This window comes from Neovison vison, chromosome 6, assembly GCF_020171115.1.
Source record: "Neovison vison isolate M4711 chromosome 6, ASM_NN_V1, whole genome shotgun sequence".
Taxonomy (NCBI): Eukaryota; Metazoa; Chordata; class Mammalia; order Carnivora; family Mustelidae; genus Neogale; species Neogale vison.
The window spans coordinates 140,737,614-140,754,475 of record NC_058096.1 but is presented as its reverse complement, the minus strand read 5'-3'; the positions used below and the strand labels follow the sequence as shown (position 1 = coordinate 140,754,475).

General features: G+C 43.9%; 1 protein-coding gene and 1 long non-coding RNA gene across 2 annotated transcripts in view; both read right to left on the bottom strand.

Annotated features, from left to right (window-relative positions):
- PLCL2 (phospholipase C like 2) overlaps positions 1 to 5,862 on the bottom strand; it is a 190,596-nt gene extending 184,734 nt beyond the window's left edge. The window contains exon 1 of the mRNA XM_044252517.1: positions 5,527 to 5,862. Coding sequence (XP_044108452.1) covers positions 5,527 to 5,862 — 336 coding nt within the window. The remainder of the gene's footprint in view (positions 1 to 5,526) is intronic.
- A 149-nt stretch (positions 5,863 to 6,011) lies between these two features.
- The window catches only part of LOC122910568, an 89,779-nt gene continuing 78,928 nt past the window's right edge, over positions 6,012 to 16,862 (bottom strand). Inside the window, exons 2-3 of the long non-coding RNA XR_006385243.1 lie at positions 7,873 to 8,001; positions 6,012 to 6,096 (exon numbers count right to left, since the gene is read on the bottom strand). This is a non-coding gene — a long non-coding RNA (uncharacterized LOC122910568). The remainder of the gene's footprint in view (positions 6,097 to 7,872; positions 8,002 to 16,862) is intronic.

The window sequence follows — 16,862 nt, the reverse complement described above, 5'->3', positions numbered from 1 at the left end:
TTAACTGGTAAAAATACCGGAATATCCCTTGCACTACAGAATCCCATTAATATAAAATAAAAAGGTAGCTAAACTAATCTAGAGGTCTGGTAGAAGACTAATGACAGCCAAAACTTAGCATGAATAAGAAATAGAGCAACTATTCTTTTTTTTTTCCAAGTAGCTGGGTGTGGAGCTCAGTCTGTGGGCTCACAACCCTGAAGTTATGACATAAACTGAGATCAAGAGTTGGACACTTAACTGACTGAGCCACCCAGGCACCCCTAAAGCATCTAACCTTGAACCTATATGTATAAAATAAAGTCTGTAGAGAAAATATGAATGTTCACACTTTCTTTTATGTCTGCATTTTAAGCTGTAAATAACATTGCCTTATTTTGTTGAATAATGAGGGATGGGTAACTAAAGTATTTAAAAAGGGAAAAAAGAAGAACAGTCTAGTTTAGCACCCCTTGCAGAGCACACAGAGCTACAAAAGGAACTGCACAGATTCTGGGAGAAAGCATTCTAAGAAAATATCTTGAGTGACCAGGATCAGTAATTTAAAAACAAACAAACAATTTCCCAACAGTTGTCCATTTGGATTTGGTGGGGAAAAAAAAAAAAAAAAAACAGAGATCAAACAACTGTTTTGAGGAGAGACTTGAAAACAAGAAAGGAGGCAAGTAATTTTTAGGGTATGAAAATTAATACCCTCTGATCACTCCTGAAAACCAAACTCTGAATTGTGACAAAAGCTCTTTGAGTAGGCTGAGAAAAGCAACCACGCCCCCGGCTTTCTGTAGTTATCTTATGTGGCCTAAAATGCATTAGGACAAAGTGAAGTGGAGAGTTGCTGACTGGGCATTAGAGTTTTCTGACCTAAATAATCCAGGCTGCCTATCTATCCAGACAAACTCACTTTGTGATTCAGTTACTGTTTGTGTAATATTTGTGACATGCCCTCAAGTTTGCTGGGCATGGAGTTGTCACCCCCTCCCCCACCACTTAAAAAAAAATCTAAAGCCAAATGCAGATATTATTTTAAGACCCAGTTCAAGAAATGGTTATGGAGCGGCTGTTATCCATGGAGAACTGATAAATACAGCCCAGATTTTGCCTGCAAGGAGTCTAATTCATTTAAACCACAGGCCAATATAATATCCATATGTACATTTTTATTATTTTGTTTAAATATAATTTAATTTTGTTTAAATGGATAATAGATGCAAATGTCTGCTTCTTCCCACCTTGGGGCACTCAGCATCTAGGGATATATGTTGGTATAAAGGCAGTAAAAGTGCTTCCCTTACACACCTTGATACTGTGATAGTAACAATAATGGTATTAAGAAAAGTAAGGGCTGCTACCTTGGGCAAGACCAAACCATTATTCCAATGAAGCTGGAGGTTCTGGTCAAGTAGCCATGACAGGGAACTACAGCTGCCCAGCTATATTAGCTCTCCACTTCTTCTGCCAGCAGGAATAGTCTTTGGTTCCCTCCAGTATCCCCTAGGTTTAAAGGGAAAAATTAAATCTGGCATTCCAAACCACCCATGCTACTTTAATGATACAGAAAACTTAAAACGGCCAGAGTAATTTGGGGGACAATGGAGTGCCGCCATACTGAAATGAGGTACAAAAACCAGCTCTAGCCCCTTAGGCATGTGGTTCACTTCTCTGTGGCACTCACAGAATTATGTTAAGCACTTTTCATGTGTTTTGTACACAGTATTTAGTAAATAGAGCCTATTATAATAACTTTTAACTACCAAAATACTGTAACAGCCATAGTTTCTTATTAAAAAAGCACCCAAGATCAATGATTGCCACAGTCTGAGCATGGGAAGAGTGGAAGACTACAGAGGGACCGGGAGAATTTTTTTGAGGGTGATAAACTGTTCTATATTTGGATTGTGGTGGTGGTTACATGTATGTGTGTGTTTGCCAAATCTCATAGAACTGGACACCAATTTTACTTTATGCAAATTATATCACCTTTTTAAAAGTACCAACCACAGTACTCAAATTAGTTTTAATTCAAATAAACCATCTAAAATAATGGGCATTTTAACTCTATTTATTTCTAAAATTAGAAGGAAATATAAGGCCTAAAATGCTACTTCACATTTTAGATCAAGTCTTTGAATTAAAGGCTTGAAGGGTATTTGTAAAAAATGGATGTCACCTAAATAATTAAGCAAATTAAATGTTTCAAAAGAAAACATGGATTGTACCGAATGATGTGATGAAATGAAATATGGAAAGAGAAAATGAAAGTGATGTTTTCGTTTACTAGATTACTTAAGATGACAAACATAATGGCTCCTTCCCTCAAAATTTGGTAATGGGCCTTTGTAAATAATCTAAAAAGTGTAACGTGATTTCCAATAAGCTAAGGAAAAGTAAAGAAGGCTGGTGATGAATTTCGTGATTTATTTATCTCCTCAATGTATTTGTAAAAGATTCTATAGGGCTGCTCACTCTGAATTTTTCATCAACACTGTTACCATAACCAAGGAGCTCTTTTGGTACAGATCTGTACATCTATTTTGGCAGAAAGTGTAGTTTTACAACAATTTCTTACTCAACACCATATTTACAAAACAGATGGAGTTCCAAAGAAATCATTTTAAACGAGAAGTATAATTCTGGTCAGCCCACAGTGTATTTCTGCATATGTCCTGCATCTCAGCAATAATCCCCTTTCTGTGCACACTGCTCATCATATATGGGCTGTTATTTCTCTCTCTGACTTGGGGATCCCCACCTAAGAGGAATGTCAAGATGGTAATGAAAATGGAAGCTAGGAAACAGGCATAGCTCAAAAAAGCCTGACATTTCAACTAAAGCAACCCCATCAATATTGGCTAGCAATTCCCTGCCATGCCCTCAAGCCCCCAATTACCATCTTGCTTACCCATCTACTCCCTCCTCTATCTTTTCATCACCTGACTGAATTCATCCCTTTAACTGGAAAAGAACGTAGAGAAACCAGGGAAAGATGTCATTAGTGTTTCTTCACATGAGCTTCTGCTAAGTGGTTTTGTTTTTTTTTTTTTTACTTTTTTTTTTAACAAAAGTGAAATAATTTCTGCCATTCATGTGACAAAATGTACACTTTCATTGCTTTCTGAAATTTGACATTAAAGATCTCTTTATTCTATCAGAATATTGTCTTCATACTATTATGTCTGTAGAAAATAACCCATCAAGTTTCTAAAATCTTTATCTTTCAAGGCACCAATTTAAAGGGAAATATACCAAGTTAGTTACCTACTTAAATATAGCATACCCCTTTCTATAACCCAGGCTTGATCAACTATCAACACTATTTCCATAGTTTCAAAGGGTGTTTAAGAAAATACACATTGACACAAAGGAAAGAAAAAGGAGTAAATCAAGTCAGTTTAGGAAGTATAAGAAAATGAACAAGATATGAGACTTGTAAATACCAAACCACCAATTTTAGAAATTAACAGAACTTAGAGAAAACAGGTACTTCCTTCTCATGCCTCCATTCATTCAGGAAGCAATCTATTGAGCCCCCACTATGTTCCTAGCAATGTGTATCCAGGGATACCCTGGACAACAGCCTGAACAAGAAACCAGCTGCCTTCATTAGAAAAAAGAAAAATGACAAAAATACCTTTCAAGGTTTCAAAATTCAAAAACCATGATTGTTGAATAATTAATGATTTCCCCATGTGCTCCTAGAATCTTCAATGAAGAAATGAAATCCACCAACAAGGTCTCAATTCCACATATCAGAAATATTGGCAAATCATCCCTCTTTCCATTCTGAATATAAAATTAAAGCAGCTGTTTTAATTAAATAAGTTACACTATGGATCCCACTATGAACACCAATAAAGCTTGATTAAAAAAAAAAAAAGTGCAAGAACAGTCCCTCCATAAAATTGGGGAATAAAATTAGGTAGGCTGGTATCTTCCTAAAATTCTACCTAAAATCTACCAAAAAAAAACTACCTAAAAAAATCCTACCTGAAATTAGGTAGGCTGGTATCTTCTCTGGAATATTCACCTCAAATTTCATTAACACCACAATGCGATATCACTACAAGTATCTGGTAGCCAATAAAAAAAGACATGACACATAACTCTGTTAACAGGATTGATTATCACACAGAGCTGAAACAACTTCCATGGAAACATAAGCTACAAAGTAAAAGAAAATATAAGTCACCTTTTAAAAGCCAGGTAAGCAGCAAAAATAGGTTATTTTCCTTAAACTCTCAACACCTACTGCAGGTAGTTAATACACTTGATTTTAAGCCCTTCACTTGTGCCCTTGCCCAGACATAAACTGTACAAACAGATGACAAAGCGAAAAGCAGTTTCACAACTGCCTGTTACAGAGAGTAGGAAGGTGGTATATTTCACTAGATTACTGCAGAAGCTGATAACACCATGAGACACTACAGAGTATTTAGAAGATTTCTCGAGGTCCAATTAAATTTCAAATACCCCCAGGGCCAATTCTCTTTACTGTGGCCTGTTTTACCCTCTCCCCCACGGGTTATCAGCCACAGGAAGGGTGGGTGCAGACCTGTCAACGTGCTTTGCTGCTCACTGTCTTGGTAACCCCTTGATTTTCAGAAAGCAATGTTTTCATATTTGCTCTGAACTTAAGCAGAATGAGCTACTCTTGCCTAAGGCTCTGCTTTTCTTAGCTCATCAACTGTTTTTTTTTTTTAACTTCGTGTCACGAGAAATATTTTTACATTAAAAAATGTAGTATTAGAATGAAACCAGCACAAACTCAAAGGAGTTCCTAATACTACTTCTTGAGTTTAAAATGCACAAAACAATTGCTGACTTTCTTCTGCTAAGTAACACTATGCAAAAGATATCAAAACCCGCAAACTGCTCAAAAGAACTTCCACAGAACTGGAGGCCTGCCTACTGCAGCAAGGAAAAGATTGAATTGTGCAGAACTGTAATGTCTCAGTGCTTTTGAGCATAAGAAAGCGGAAATCTTCACTTATGTTCAGAAACCTACTCCATTCCCCTGCGTGACTGAGTGACCAGGGATTTTGTACCCTCCAAGTATAACCATTTTGCTAGAGGCAACTAGATACAGATGAGAAGAAACCTATTGAATAAGCTCTGTTCACCACCTGGGATTTTCAAGAAAATGTTTTCACAAAACCAGTGTCTTTAACATACAATAGACACCTTACAGGGAGTCTGTTACCAGCCAAGGCTACCACAGAAAAGCACGTCCTGCCCAACCAGGTACAGGCCATAATTCCAGGCCAGTCCTAAGAGAGGTGACAGCCTCAAGTTCAACTGGGAATGTCTGAGCACAGCTCCCTCTGCACTAATTAGGGATCACCTCTCCATTCTTTCCAAATGCCATTTGCATCCAATGCCTGCTCCAGCACCCCAAGCACCCGTGCACCAGTGGTTCCCCTTAGCAGGGGACTCCTCTTACAATCCTCCTCCTTCCACCACCACTTCCCTCTTGGGAACTGACCCCAGGGGCGGCTGGGAGTGGGCGATGAGAGCCCTTCTCCCACCTACCTTGATGATGCTGCTCCGGCGGGGCAGGCCGCCGGGTTTGCTTTCCCGCGGGAGGGGGCAGGCGGCCGGACCGGGGGTCGGGGCGAGCGCAGCGCCGCGGGGTCCCCTGGCGGGGCTGGCTCGGGCTTCGTCCCCGGACACGCCGAGGCTGCAGTCTCCGTTGGAAACCCCGCCGCTGTCATAGCGCGCCCGCCCGTGGCCGAGGCGACCTCCCCCGCCGCCGCCGCCGCCGCCTTCCCCGGCTCCAGCTTTCAGGGCGCCCTTGGAGCCGAGGGCCGGGCCCGGGGAGGTGGGCAGGGCCCCGCCGGCGGCGCCCCCCCGGCCGCACTCCGCCATGGGCGCCCCACGACCCGCCAGCACAAAGCCGCGTCCCCGCGTCCCCGCGTCCCCGCCGCCGCCTCGGGCCGCCGCGCGCGGCCCCTCCTCCTCTCCTCCTCCCGCCGCCGCCGCCTCGGCCGCTTGCTCCTTCCGCTTTTTTTTTTTTTTTTTTTTTAAATTTAGATGTGATGTTTGTTTCAAGCTCGCGTCGCACACGGTTCAAGTCGTGGCGGCAGAATTATCGCAAGATTCCTGCGGGGAAGAGAAAGAGACACAAGTCAGCTCCGGCGGCGGCGGCGGGGCCGGGGCTCCCAGTACCTGGGAAAGGAAAACACGCCCCGGCACACGCGCCGCCGCGGGCGCCAAAAATAACCCGCGCGGGCCGGGCGCCCACCAGGCCACGGGGCACCCACCCCGAGGTAACGCGGCGGCTGCCTCAGGGCCTCGGGGCGCTCTCCCCGGAGACTCAGGGCACCCCTCCCCCGCGGGGATCGGAGCGCCCATCACGCGGGAACCCGGCGCCCAGCTCCGGGCCGGGGTGCCCACCTCGGGCTCAGGGAGAAGGGAAGCGGCGGACGGCCGCCGCTCTCTGGCCTCGCCGAGGCGCCTCCCGAGGCTCTCGCGGCCCTAGGCGGGCGGGGGGTGTAGCCGGGTCTCTCCGGACCCCAACTCCCCAGGGGCCGTCGCATGCCGAGCCCCGCCACGTCCCCCCCCAAGTCGCCCTGCGGCCTGCCGCACCGAGAGGAAGCGCACAGCGGGCAGGGGCGGCCGGGCTGAGAGTGGCGGCGCGGCCCCGGGCTGCGCCTGAAGGGGGCAGCCCAGAACCCCCGCCCCCTGCCCGCGACCGTCTCCTCCGGGCTCCGCGCTGCCCACTGTAGGCCGCGGGGACCCTCCCCAGCCGCCCCCGACCCACCGCGAGCCTCCCGGGCTCCCACCCGAGGTCGCCGCCGTCGTGGCTGCTCCCGCCGAGGCCGGGTCACGGGGCCGCGGGAACGTCGCTGCCAGCGAGCGGACAACCAGCAGCGGCCGCGGGTCCTGGATACCCCAGTTCCCCTAAAGCTGCGGCAACTGCCAATCACTCGTCCGGCGCCGGAGGGGCAACGACCGAGCAGGCCGCGGGGCCCAGAGCGGAGATCTGGGGCTCGGGGGCTCGGCCCCTGAGCCTTCCTGCCTGCCCCCAGCCCGCGCGCGGGACCCGTTCGCCTCCCACCCAGCTCGGGAAAAGGCCCTCCGGACGTTCCTCTCTGGGCTTCCCCACTGGGTCAGACCTATTTCACATACAGAAACCAATTCCGTTCCCCGGGCTCCTAAGCTGTGATTTGATTCAACTGGTTGCAAGGATGCTGGAACTCCGGCGGGGCGCGGTGGGGGGAGAGTGTTGGGTGAGGAGGGCGGCGAGAGGTGAAGAGTAGAGGACCTCAGCAGAGCCTGTTCTGTACCCTCCGAATCGCCCTACAGGGATTTATCACCGTCGTGCCTCCCTCCCAGTGTCCTTCCTGATCCCGCCGCCAGGGACGCGGGCTCATATAGCCCTTTGCGGGTCTCAGCTTTAGGTCAGGCTTATCTTTGGGGACAGGATCCTACTAGGATCACAACAGCCAGTCCCGCTTCTCTCGGTCCTTTTCCCTTCTTCCCCTCCCCTAATGCTTCAGGTAGAGAGACCTGCCAAAAAAAATCAACCTGATCTTGCCGCTCCCCAGCACAAACATCTCCCCAGAATCTCCATTCCCCCCGCCCCCAGCCAGATAGGCTGCCAACTCCTCCGGGTGGTCCCCGAGGCCCCACCCAGGCTGGCCCCTCCCACCTCCCCATCCAAGGTTCCCTGCCTTTAGCCTCCAGCACTTCTCCAGGACCCCAGTTCTGGTCCAACTAGTGTGTTTCCTTTTCCGAGAATGCGCTTCCCGAAGGGAGCAAAGGATAGTCTGCTGGGGGGTGAACTTAAAAACTTTGCTTTCATAAGCATGATGTTGAAGCAAACTGCCAAGTAGCCTCTGAGGAAACGGACTTTACATACATATACATACCCACCCTTGCCTCTGAAGCAACTTCAAATACCATCATGTTATTCTTGGGGGCGTTTTAATTCTTCTGATCTTCTGGATTCATGTTTTTGTAACCCATCAGGAAAGCTTTTATTCATCTCCAGCCAATCTGGGCCTACACAGTAACAGAAATGTTTTCACATTGATGGACCACAATGTTTTAATATTTTATTCAGTCCCATCCTCTTCTCTTTTTTTCTAGATTTTGTTCAAAAAAATCTTTTCTGTCATGCTAGTTTTGCAAAAAAATATTATTCAAATAATTCAAATCAGGCTCTTAATCTGCTTTCTATAGGATTTATAGTCACAGTAGCCAGTGAATGAACATGCTGAGGGGGAGGAGAGGAAAACTCCTGGGCCTTTACTCTTCACATTCTCTAATTTTGATGCTTTGAGTAATTGCCTGAAGGTCTTGCTGCCCTTTCCTGCATTTACTAATCACTAGCAACATGCTATGAGCGTCCTATATCTTGCAGCTCATACCATGAGTTTCCCCCGGTTAGCCGGGGGACAAATACAGATTTAAACCTCCAGGATGTTTTTTTTTTTGGTTTTTTTGTTTTTTTTTTTTTATAAAACCACCATCTAATTCTCCTAATGCTCTCCAAAATGAGCACCTATCTGTCTCACTCTGGACTCCCAGCAGGTCAAACCAGGGAGACTTCGTTGAAATAGACATGGCATTTAAATTAAAACGTTTCCCAAAGCATCTTGGCAGACCTGTAACTAGAGATGCCAGAAGCCCAAGGCCTGTGCCAGGTTCCTTTTTATCCCCCTAAGTGCTTGTCTCCCACAAGCTGCTGGTCACACGCCTGCTGATGTTATAGCTGTACTTCTGCATCACACCAACAGCCAGACTATTGGTACCATTTCTCCTATATGGTGATGGGAAGGAGCAACCGGCTGCACGGCTCCCAACAGGCTTTTTAATAGCTAAACTCAGATTTTTTTTTTCACCAAAAACAGCAAAGTAAGCAATTGTTTCTTCTCCTTCCTGCTTATCTCTCTGCAGTTACCAAGTGATTGCTTTCCATTTCTCCTGTTCCATGAGCAGTGTTATTAAAGAAATTATAAACATTTTGCCAAAATCTTGCAGAAGTGTTTTCATTGCATTGTAAAATTCATAGAAGTTAGAGTTAGAAATAAGAGCCAAAATATCATAGTCATTCATCAGCAAATTCTCTCTAATGCTTTCTTCAGACAAATGTTCAGAGCGGGGTAATAAGAGATAGGCAAGACACGAATAAAATGCTCATTCTGGATAACTCCCTGGTGCTCATTCCAATGAGCACCATATCAATATATACTTGGTTAGATGTTCATGAGTCATTTGCCTGTAACGTTAAAAGTCAATAAATACCTTTAAACACTCATTATCCGGTTACACAATACATTGCTTTACAAAGCAATACATAGCTTGATTTAAGTTTTCTTCATATTTCAGTCCATCTCAGCTTTTAATCATCATTGTCACCCTTACCAAACTGTCTTCTGTTTGTTTGTCTCTTTAATTTGATGGCTAGAACATAAGCTGTTCAGGCTCCCTGGTCCATAATAACCTTCCTTCAGCCTCCCAAAATAACACTGACGCTGTTTACTGACTTCTTGCCGTCATTTATACCCTTGTAGGTTATGAATTCATATCTGGTTTCCAGTTCGCAGGCTCTAACGTTACAACTCTCTAAATTTTTCTGACTCACTGAGCACTTGGCCTTCAGATTATTTTTTCCCCTCAATGTATTATAACAATTTTCATTTCCCAAATCTCAATCTCATTTATTTTTGCATTTCGCCAAAGACACAGTTCAACTTCTAAGCCTTCATATTCGACTGCTCTCTGTATGCTTAATATGAAAGCTTAAGTAGAGCAGAAAGTAGAAGAGCAAAATGCTTTAAGGAAATACCAGATTATATCAACATACCAGTCCACACTGACTACCCATTTGCCTCCTGAGTTAATCCAAGACATTGATTTTAATCTAGTGTGCTCCTAAGGCTTGGATTATGTTTATTTTATCATGATCCTGAATTAAAGATATGTAGCGACTGCCGTTCTTCCTAAGCCCCAAAGAGGCAAGTTAGACCTGCCAAAAGCTTTCATTTTCATACTCTTCTTCTCCTCTGACACTAAAGATCCTTCACCCATTTTCCTTGGCTCCACCTTTTACAAGTAGATATGGCTGCCAAGAAGCTGGGCACTCGGGGAATTACACCGACACATTCCCGCCTGTGAGGAACAATTCATTAAATCTTCCTCAGTAGCTATTGAGCTAGGCAGCACTTTGAGGGAATCCATTAATTATTGAGAATTTGATAAGATTATCCCATCAACAAAAGTAACAGTATTATTTGCTCTAAAAATTGCCATTGCTGGGGCAACTGTGTGGTTCAGATGGCTAAGCGTCTGCCTTTGGCTCGGGTCATGGTCCCAGTGTCCTGGGATTAAGCCCCACATCGGGCTCCCTGCTCAGTGGGGAGCCTGCTTCTCCCTCTCACTCTACTGTTCTCCTCCTTGTGCTCTCTCAGTCTCTCTGTCAAGTAAATAAATAAAATCTTAAAAAATAAAAATAAAAATAGGAGCGCCTGGGTGGCTCAGTGGCTTAAAGCCTCTGCCTTCGGCTCAGATCATGGTCCCAGGGTCCTGGGATAGAGCCCCGCATCGGGCTCTCTGCTCAGTGTGGAGCCTGCTTCCCCTCCTCTCTCTCTGCCTGCTTCTCTGCCTACTTGTGATCTCTGTCAAGTAAATAATAAAATCTTTAAAAAAATAAAATAAAGTAAAGTAAAACTTACCAATGCTCCTCGTGCTACTTTTGTAAGCTTACATGTCTTTGAATGTATTTCTATTCTTATTCTCTTACAGGACTCACTGCAAACTGAAATGCCCATAAGAAGCCAGGTGGATAATGTAATGAGTAAAGCTGGAAGGATGTGTTTCATAATAACATCGTAATTTATAGTTTTATAGCAGTGACATGTTCGCATATTGAAAACAGAGGAATACTCTTCCTGATTCATCTTTGTTTTTCTAGTCTTAAAAGACCCTTGGATATAAGAAATATTTCTCTTTCCTCCTAACTCTAAGGAAGATAATGTGAGCTTAATGATAAATAACACCAGCCAGGTGTGGGGCAGCGATATGGAGTGATAGGGACTCAGATAACCTGGTAAGTAATCTTACTGTTGCCACAAGGGAATCCTGGCCCAATGCTGCCAGGATAATCTTATTTTTTCGGAGAAGTCAAAAATCTGGAATATAAAATTAGCTATTGTGTTAGTTCATTCTCTTAAGAGAAGGACACCCACGAAGTGAAGTCTCCCTGTATTGTTCTTTATAAGTCTAAAGAAAGGCCTATTTTTTCCTATCCCACCTCCTAACAGCATGATGAGCAAAGTGTTTTTTGGGGTCTTGTCAAAATGATTTCCAAGGATAGCTTTATTTTAATGAGCTTAAGAAATCTGATGACCATATTATTTTCAGCATCCCAGTATGTGATGTATGGCTTCCAACTTACTCCCCTTAATCTACCCATGCCCATCTCCCCATCCCAGAACTATTCCATCTCTGAACTCTAAAACTCAGAAACCCATTGTCTAGCCAAAAACTCTGCCCTTCCAGCAGTCTCTTTCTTTTATTTCCCTGCCTGCCAGCCTTAGCAAAACATGGGCTTCCTCCACCCCCTCCCACTCTCTTGGTCCATTAGTCTATGTTTTCATTCCTTTCCTTGGGCCTCAGGACCAAGACTTTCAACCACATTTGCATCAGCATTCTAGGCCCTTCACTTCCGTGTCCTTCTACTCTGCCCATCTTGAATCTACAGCTTTGCATACATCCAACCATACAACCCAGGCTGCCACTCTGTGAGAGAGAAAAAAAATTCCTATGGCCATGTTGACTGAATGAGTGATAATTTATGTGTTCAGTGGGACCTTTGGTGTTCCGAGGCACTATTTTACCCTTTCCTAATCGGCTCCAATTTCCATTCTCCAAACTCTTCCAGTTGGCCCACTGTCTCCCACACCATCTGAGCCATAGTCCTAGAATTCTACTTCACACACACAATAAAATACATCAAAAAATAAGTTGCTTTAACTTCCCCTCCATGCTATTTAACCTTACCTCACCCATCGCCCTTGATCTTAAGCTAATCCTAAATCAAAAACCATGTATGACTGTCTTCTTCAATCATTGGACTCTTCCGTTCTGATGTGTCTTTTTCTCTGGGGACCAAAGGGTTTCACAACACTTTTTTTGGCTGAAAGGAGAGTGGGGTCTTCAATCTCAATGTCAATCATACAAGGACAAGAATCAAGGGTTTGAAAGGCAGCCTTAATCAAAGAGAGAGGAAACTTCCTCCTCCTGGGCCACCTTCTCCTTGTTGGCCTGGTGTGTCTTCATAGGAGCTCCAGGGAAGTTAGGAGGAAAATAAGGCCTCCAAGAGCCAGGAGAAGACTGCCTTCATCAGAAACTCCATAAGGCTGGGCCTGTGGACTCTCCAGATAGGAACATTATGTGGCCAGTTTCAAGTTGCTCTTTGTGGTATAATTCCCCCATGCTGTAAGCAGGGAGAGGTTAAGTATTAAAGCTCCTCTCCATTGTACTATCTCTCTACTTCCCTTTTATATAAATATATTCTAGATATAATTTCCTAGTAATTTTTCAGTTACCAGTCTATTGTAACTGATTTCCTTCCTCTTCTACTGAAACTGCCCTCCCAGAGGTCATGGTTGACATCCTAATTAACCAACCCAATGGCTACCTTTTAATCTTTATCTTTTTTGCCCTTCGTGGAACATTTGATGTTGTTAACTCTCCTTATATCATTGAAACTCTCTCTTTCCCTGTTGAGATTTTTTTGCCTGGTTGTGCCACAGGAATCGCAAACTCAACATGCCTTAGTCTTTACTCCAAACCTCTAGTCTCCTGTACTCCATATTTCTTTTTGTGGTACTCTACCCACAGAGTAGCATTACGAAGAACTCAACATTAGCCTCAACTCCCAGCGCCCCTTGTTCCAGTTAACTCTTAAGGCACAGTTAACCATATAAATCAACCTAGAAATGGCTCTATGTTGTCCCATTCCCACCAGAGTGACCTAGTTTACTGTCTCACTACACATGGCTTGGACTATTGCAGAAGCCTCCCTGGCTGACTCTAGACCCCCTTCCTCGCCACTCCACCCCCAGCTTCAATCTATTTCTCAAACCACAATCAAAATTGCCCTGTCTGGATCACCTGTCAACCTAAAAGTCTCCAACAGTTCCACTTCAAAACAAACATCATTCTCCTTAGCCAACACACATGGCCCATCATAACCAGGTCCCCAGATTCCTCTCTAGCCTCATCTCTACATTCTCATCCTCTCTATGTTTGCTAGAATACATTAGAATTCCTGTTTCCCTCTCTCCATTGGAAGAACTTAAAGGCATCCTTTAAGAAAGCACAAATGTTTCTTCCATTGATAAAATGTTCCTGACTCCAGAAGACATAATGAGTTACTCCTCTAGGCTCTTAAAGCACTTAGTACATCCCTCTACTACAGGCCTCATTATACTACACTGTAATTATTTATGAGTCTTTTCCCCATGAGTTTGAGCTCAACAGAGTACAACTTAGAAGGCTTTTCTCCATGCTAACTGAGCTTATCAGAGTTTGACAGTACATAAGGTTCACCTTCCAACTCTGTACCAGCCTAAGACTTGACATGTAACAGATCCTCAGTAAATTTGGTTTCAATAAGCCTTTATAAAAATCCTCATATGTTTATAAAATCCTTTTTTATTTCATAAGGCCTTTTCCTTTGGATATGCTGAGTATGTTTTAGTCTCTGCCTTCCAATTTTTATCCCTATCTTTTCTAATTATCTGATTCCAATAAATCCCTTCATGTAGCTAACATCTGTTAAACATATATGTACCCTATGAAGAACTATATTTAATGCTATGGGGGGAAGGTGACTAGGAGTTTGGGGGTAGGAGGGAGTTTTAGTTTCCATTGTGCACACATTACAGTCTCAGTTTTAAAAGTACTTAAAAATAATAAATTAAAGGAGCAGTCCCAGCTCTGTCACGGTTCAGTTAAAAGTCTGACCCAGCTCTGAGAGGTAGGATGTAGCAAAACCTGACCGGATCAAAAACATTACCCCTCCAGCCTGGCACGCTGCCCAACTCCCTTCTAAATTAGTTAGAAATTCCCATCGCTAACTGTACACAACAGAGGAGAGGACAAAATCTCCAGAAGCCTGCTGTTAGGATGTACAAATTACCTGGCAAAAGGAAGCTTCCCTAGACAGCTCCCACTTATGCACATTAACAAAAAATTAGCCAAATGTCACCTTGTCCTTTCTAGCATACACATATGGAGGCCACATGAGAGAGAAAAGACAGGTTATTCTTGTTACCCGGAAGATGGAGGACCAGACTCAGAACACTAGCCACTCCCATCCCCACCACCAAAAAAACAAAACAAAGGAAACAAAACAAACAAAAACCATAGATAGGGAGCGTGGGGCAAGTGAAGAGAGTACTGTGCTGTAGTTTTTATAATGGGGTTCCAGGTCTGCCCTTTACAAAGTAACTCCTAAGAGAGGACTTGGGGACAGACGGAGCAAGACTTGAGTGAACGTGGGCCTTGCAGGAAGGGATGGAGCTGGCTTGGGGTCAGAAGGTCATTCTGGGGAAGCCAGCCAGCACAAACCAAGACACATCCAAGTTCCTCTGCTTGTCACTAGTTCCTGTGCAACCACTTCTTGCGTTATTAAAGCATAGTTAAGACACAATGTGGAGGGAGCCTTAAATGATCTTCTAAAATCATTGTGATCATATAAACAGAGGATCTTGAGCTCAACTGGGACTAGCACAGGAACACGAGGAAGTGAATAAGCTATGGCCACAAGGATTTTAGGTTCTATGGAGAGGAAACCCTCCTTGTGCAAGCCATTGGACCCTGGTATGCGTTGGGGGTGGGGGTAGGCTTGGAATTTCCTTTCCACAAGAACCTTAAGCATAGGGTAGGCAATTATCCACCAGGATGGTCTGGGCTGCCCCAGCCTGAAGGCAAAAGGTCAGAATGAATGACTCCTTTGACCTGATGATTCTGGGTGTTTAACCACAGAGCTTTTTAAAAGTCGAATTAGATGCTGGAGTTTTTGTTTGGTTGGTGCGTTGGTTTTTGTTTTTGTTTTTGTTTTCAGTTCTCCGTAGTCTTCACTTTAGTGGAATTACTCTTTGGTGTGCTGTAATGAAATGTTTCAGCTCTCTTCCAATCCCGTGTATTTCTCACTGGAGTGTCCCATTCCCTCTCATTTGCTGTCTTGAAATTGAATACCTTTGTAATCTTACATTCCCATACTCTGAGTTTAAGTGTTTCACATAATTGGTCCATTTTCAAACCCTTTAAATCAGGTTCCCTGGTTTCTCTTTACCACTGAACCCAAGATCCCAGGACACTCTCTTCTGGGTAGATTCTCTGCTTGGTGAATTTTAAACAGCCCTTTTCCTAACATGGCAACTAACTTCTTTGATGCTGAGGGCATGCTGTATTTGTAACAGTTAGGGGCAATTAAAGTGTCTAGTAGAGTACAATGTTAATGGGACTAATTTTCAATGTGAGTAATTTTAAATCACCCTCAATCTCCAGTTTTGATAATGGGTAACTTGTGTTTTAGACTCTGTGTTGCATCTAAAATAAAATTTCTTATCACCATATTTTCCAGTGTCAAACTCAGCCTATTGCCTCCATAAACACTTCACACACTGAACCATTTCTGTGTTCTCCAATCCATCCGTCTCCCTACAAAGATTGTATTAGTCGACACTGACATTTCAGCCATAAAAATGATCACAACCATCTCTGCTCTGCCTTCTCTTTTCCTTTTAAACACACAGCTTAAATCTTAAGTCTTTCATAAGCCCTTTTCTCTACAGTGGTGTGTAAACACTTTATTCCAATAATCTACTGTTCTCACTCTTACTCATAGGGAAATTTAAACCTTCTGTTTAATATGGGATGTTCAGAAGCAGCCTGGCTATGTGACTCAGTGCCCAGACCTGAGATGCTCTGGCTAGGAGCTCCTATCAGAACTCTTACCATTTGGTCACTACTTGACACAAGATAATCCTTTAAACCTTGGGGATTTCATTTTCCTCCAAGGTCACCTAAGGATAAACATGCTGACCTACCTTTTGACTTGTTTCCTGGGATGGGTACAGACCAATGTGTCTGCACACTGTGTATAGGTGCTAAGAAAGGCTTAAATGCTGATTGGAAAGGTAGAAATCTGAGCCCACGAATAATTTCCCCAAAAGGTCAGTTAGACCCACAAGATTTCTCTGGCACACCCAGCAATTCTCAGTCTCATCTGTACTTAATGTACTTCCCTTCTCACTGGTCCCCATAAAGGTGAGTTTGGGGTATAACAAATTTTTCACAGTAAAAATCTCCATGCTCCCAAACTCCAGAGCCCCAGTCAGTGGCTCCCTTATTTTTATTTTGAAGAGAATGTCTGCTCAATCACAGAATATGGATATTTGTTGGAACATAATCAAACGCATCCCTTTATAGTGTTATCGACTACTGATTCTTATACAGTATGTCGACTTTGAGGATTGTATGACTGCCCATTAACTCACCCATCAGCACACAGTGTGTTATACACACATTTTAGTTTCTCTAAGTGCATCTCACAAGCTAATAATTCTGAAGAGAAAGAAACATAAAACAATAAGAGGACAGAAATTGTGTCCATTGTGATCTGACCAAGAAGAAAAGAGGGAGGCCACCCAGCAACTAGGGACTATAACGGGGAAAATCATTCATCAATCCAGAAGGGTGGGTGAGTAATGGGGCTCATGGGCTGGAAGAAGAATTATTCCTATGTGTCAAAATGAAAGAAAGCATTAGTAGAATTAGTGTTCCTTGTGCAGCTGGCTCAGGAGCCCTCCTTGCTTCTGGCGTGAGTGGAGGAGGGGATAGGAACC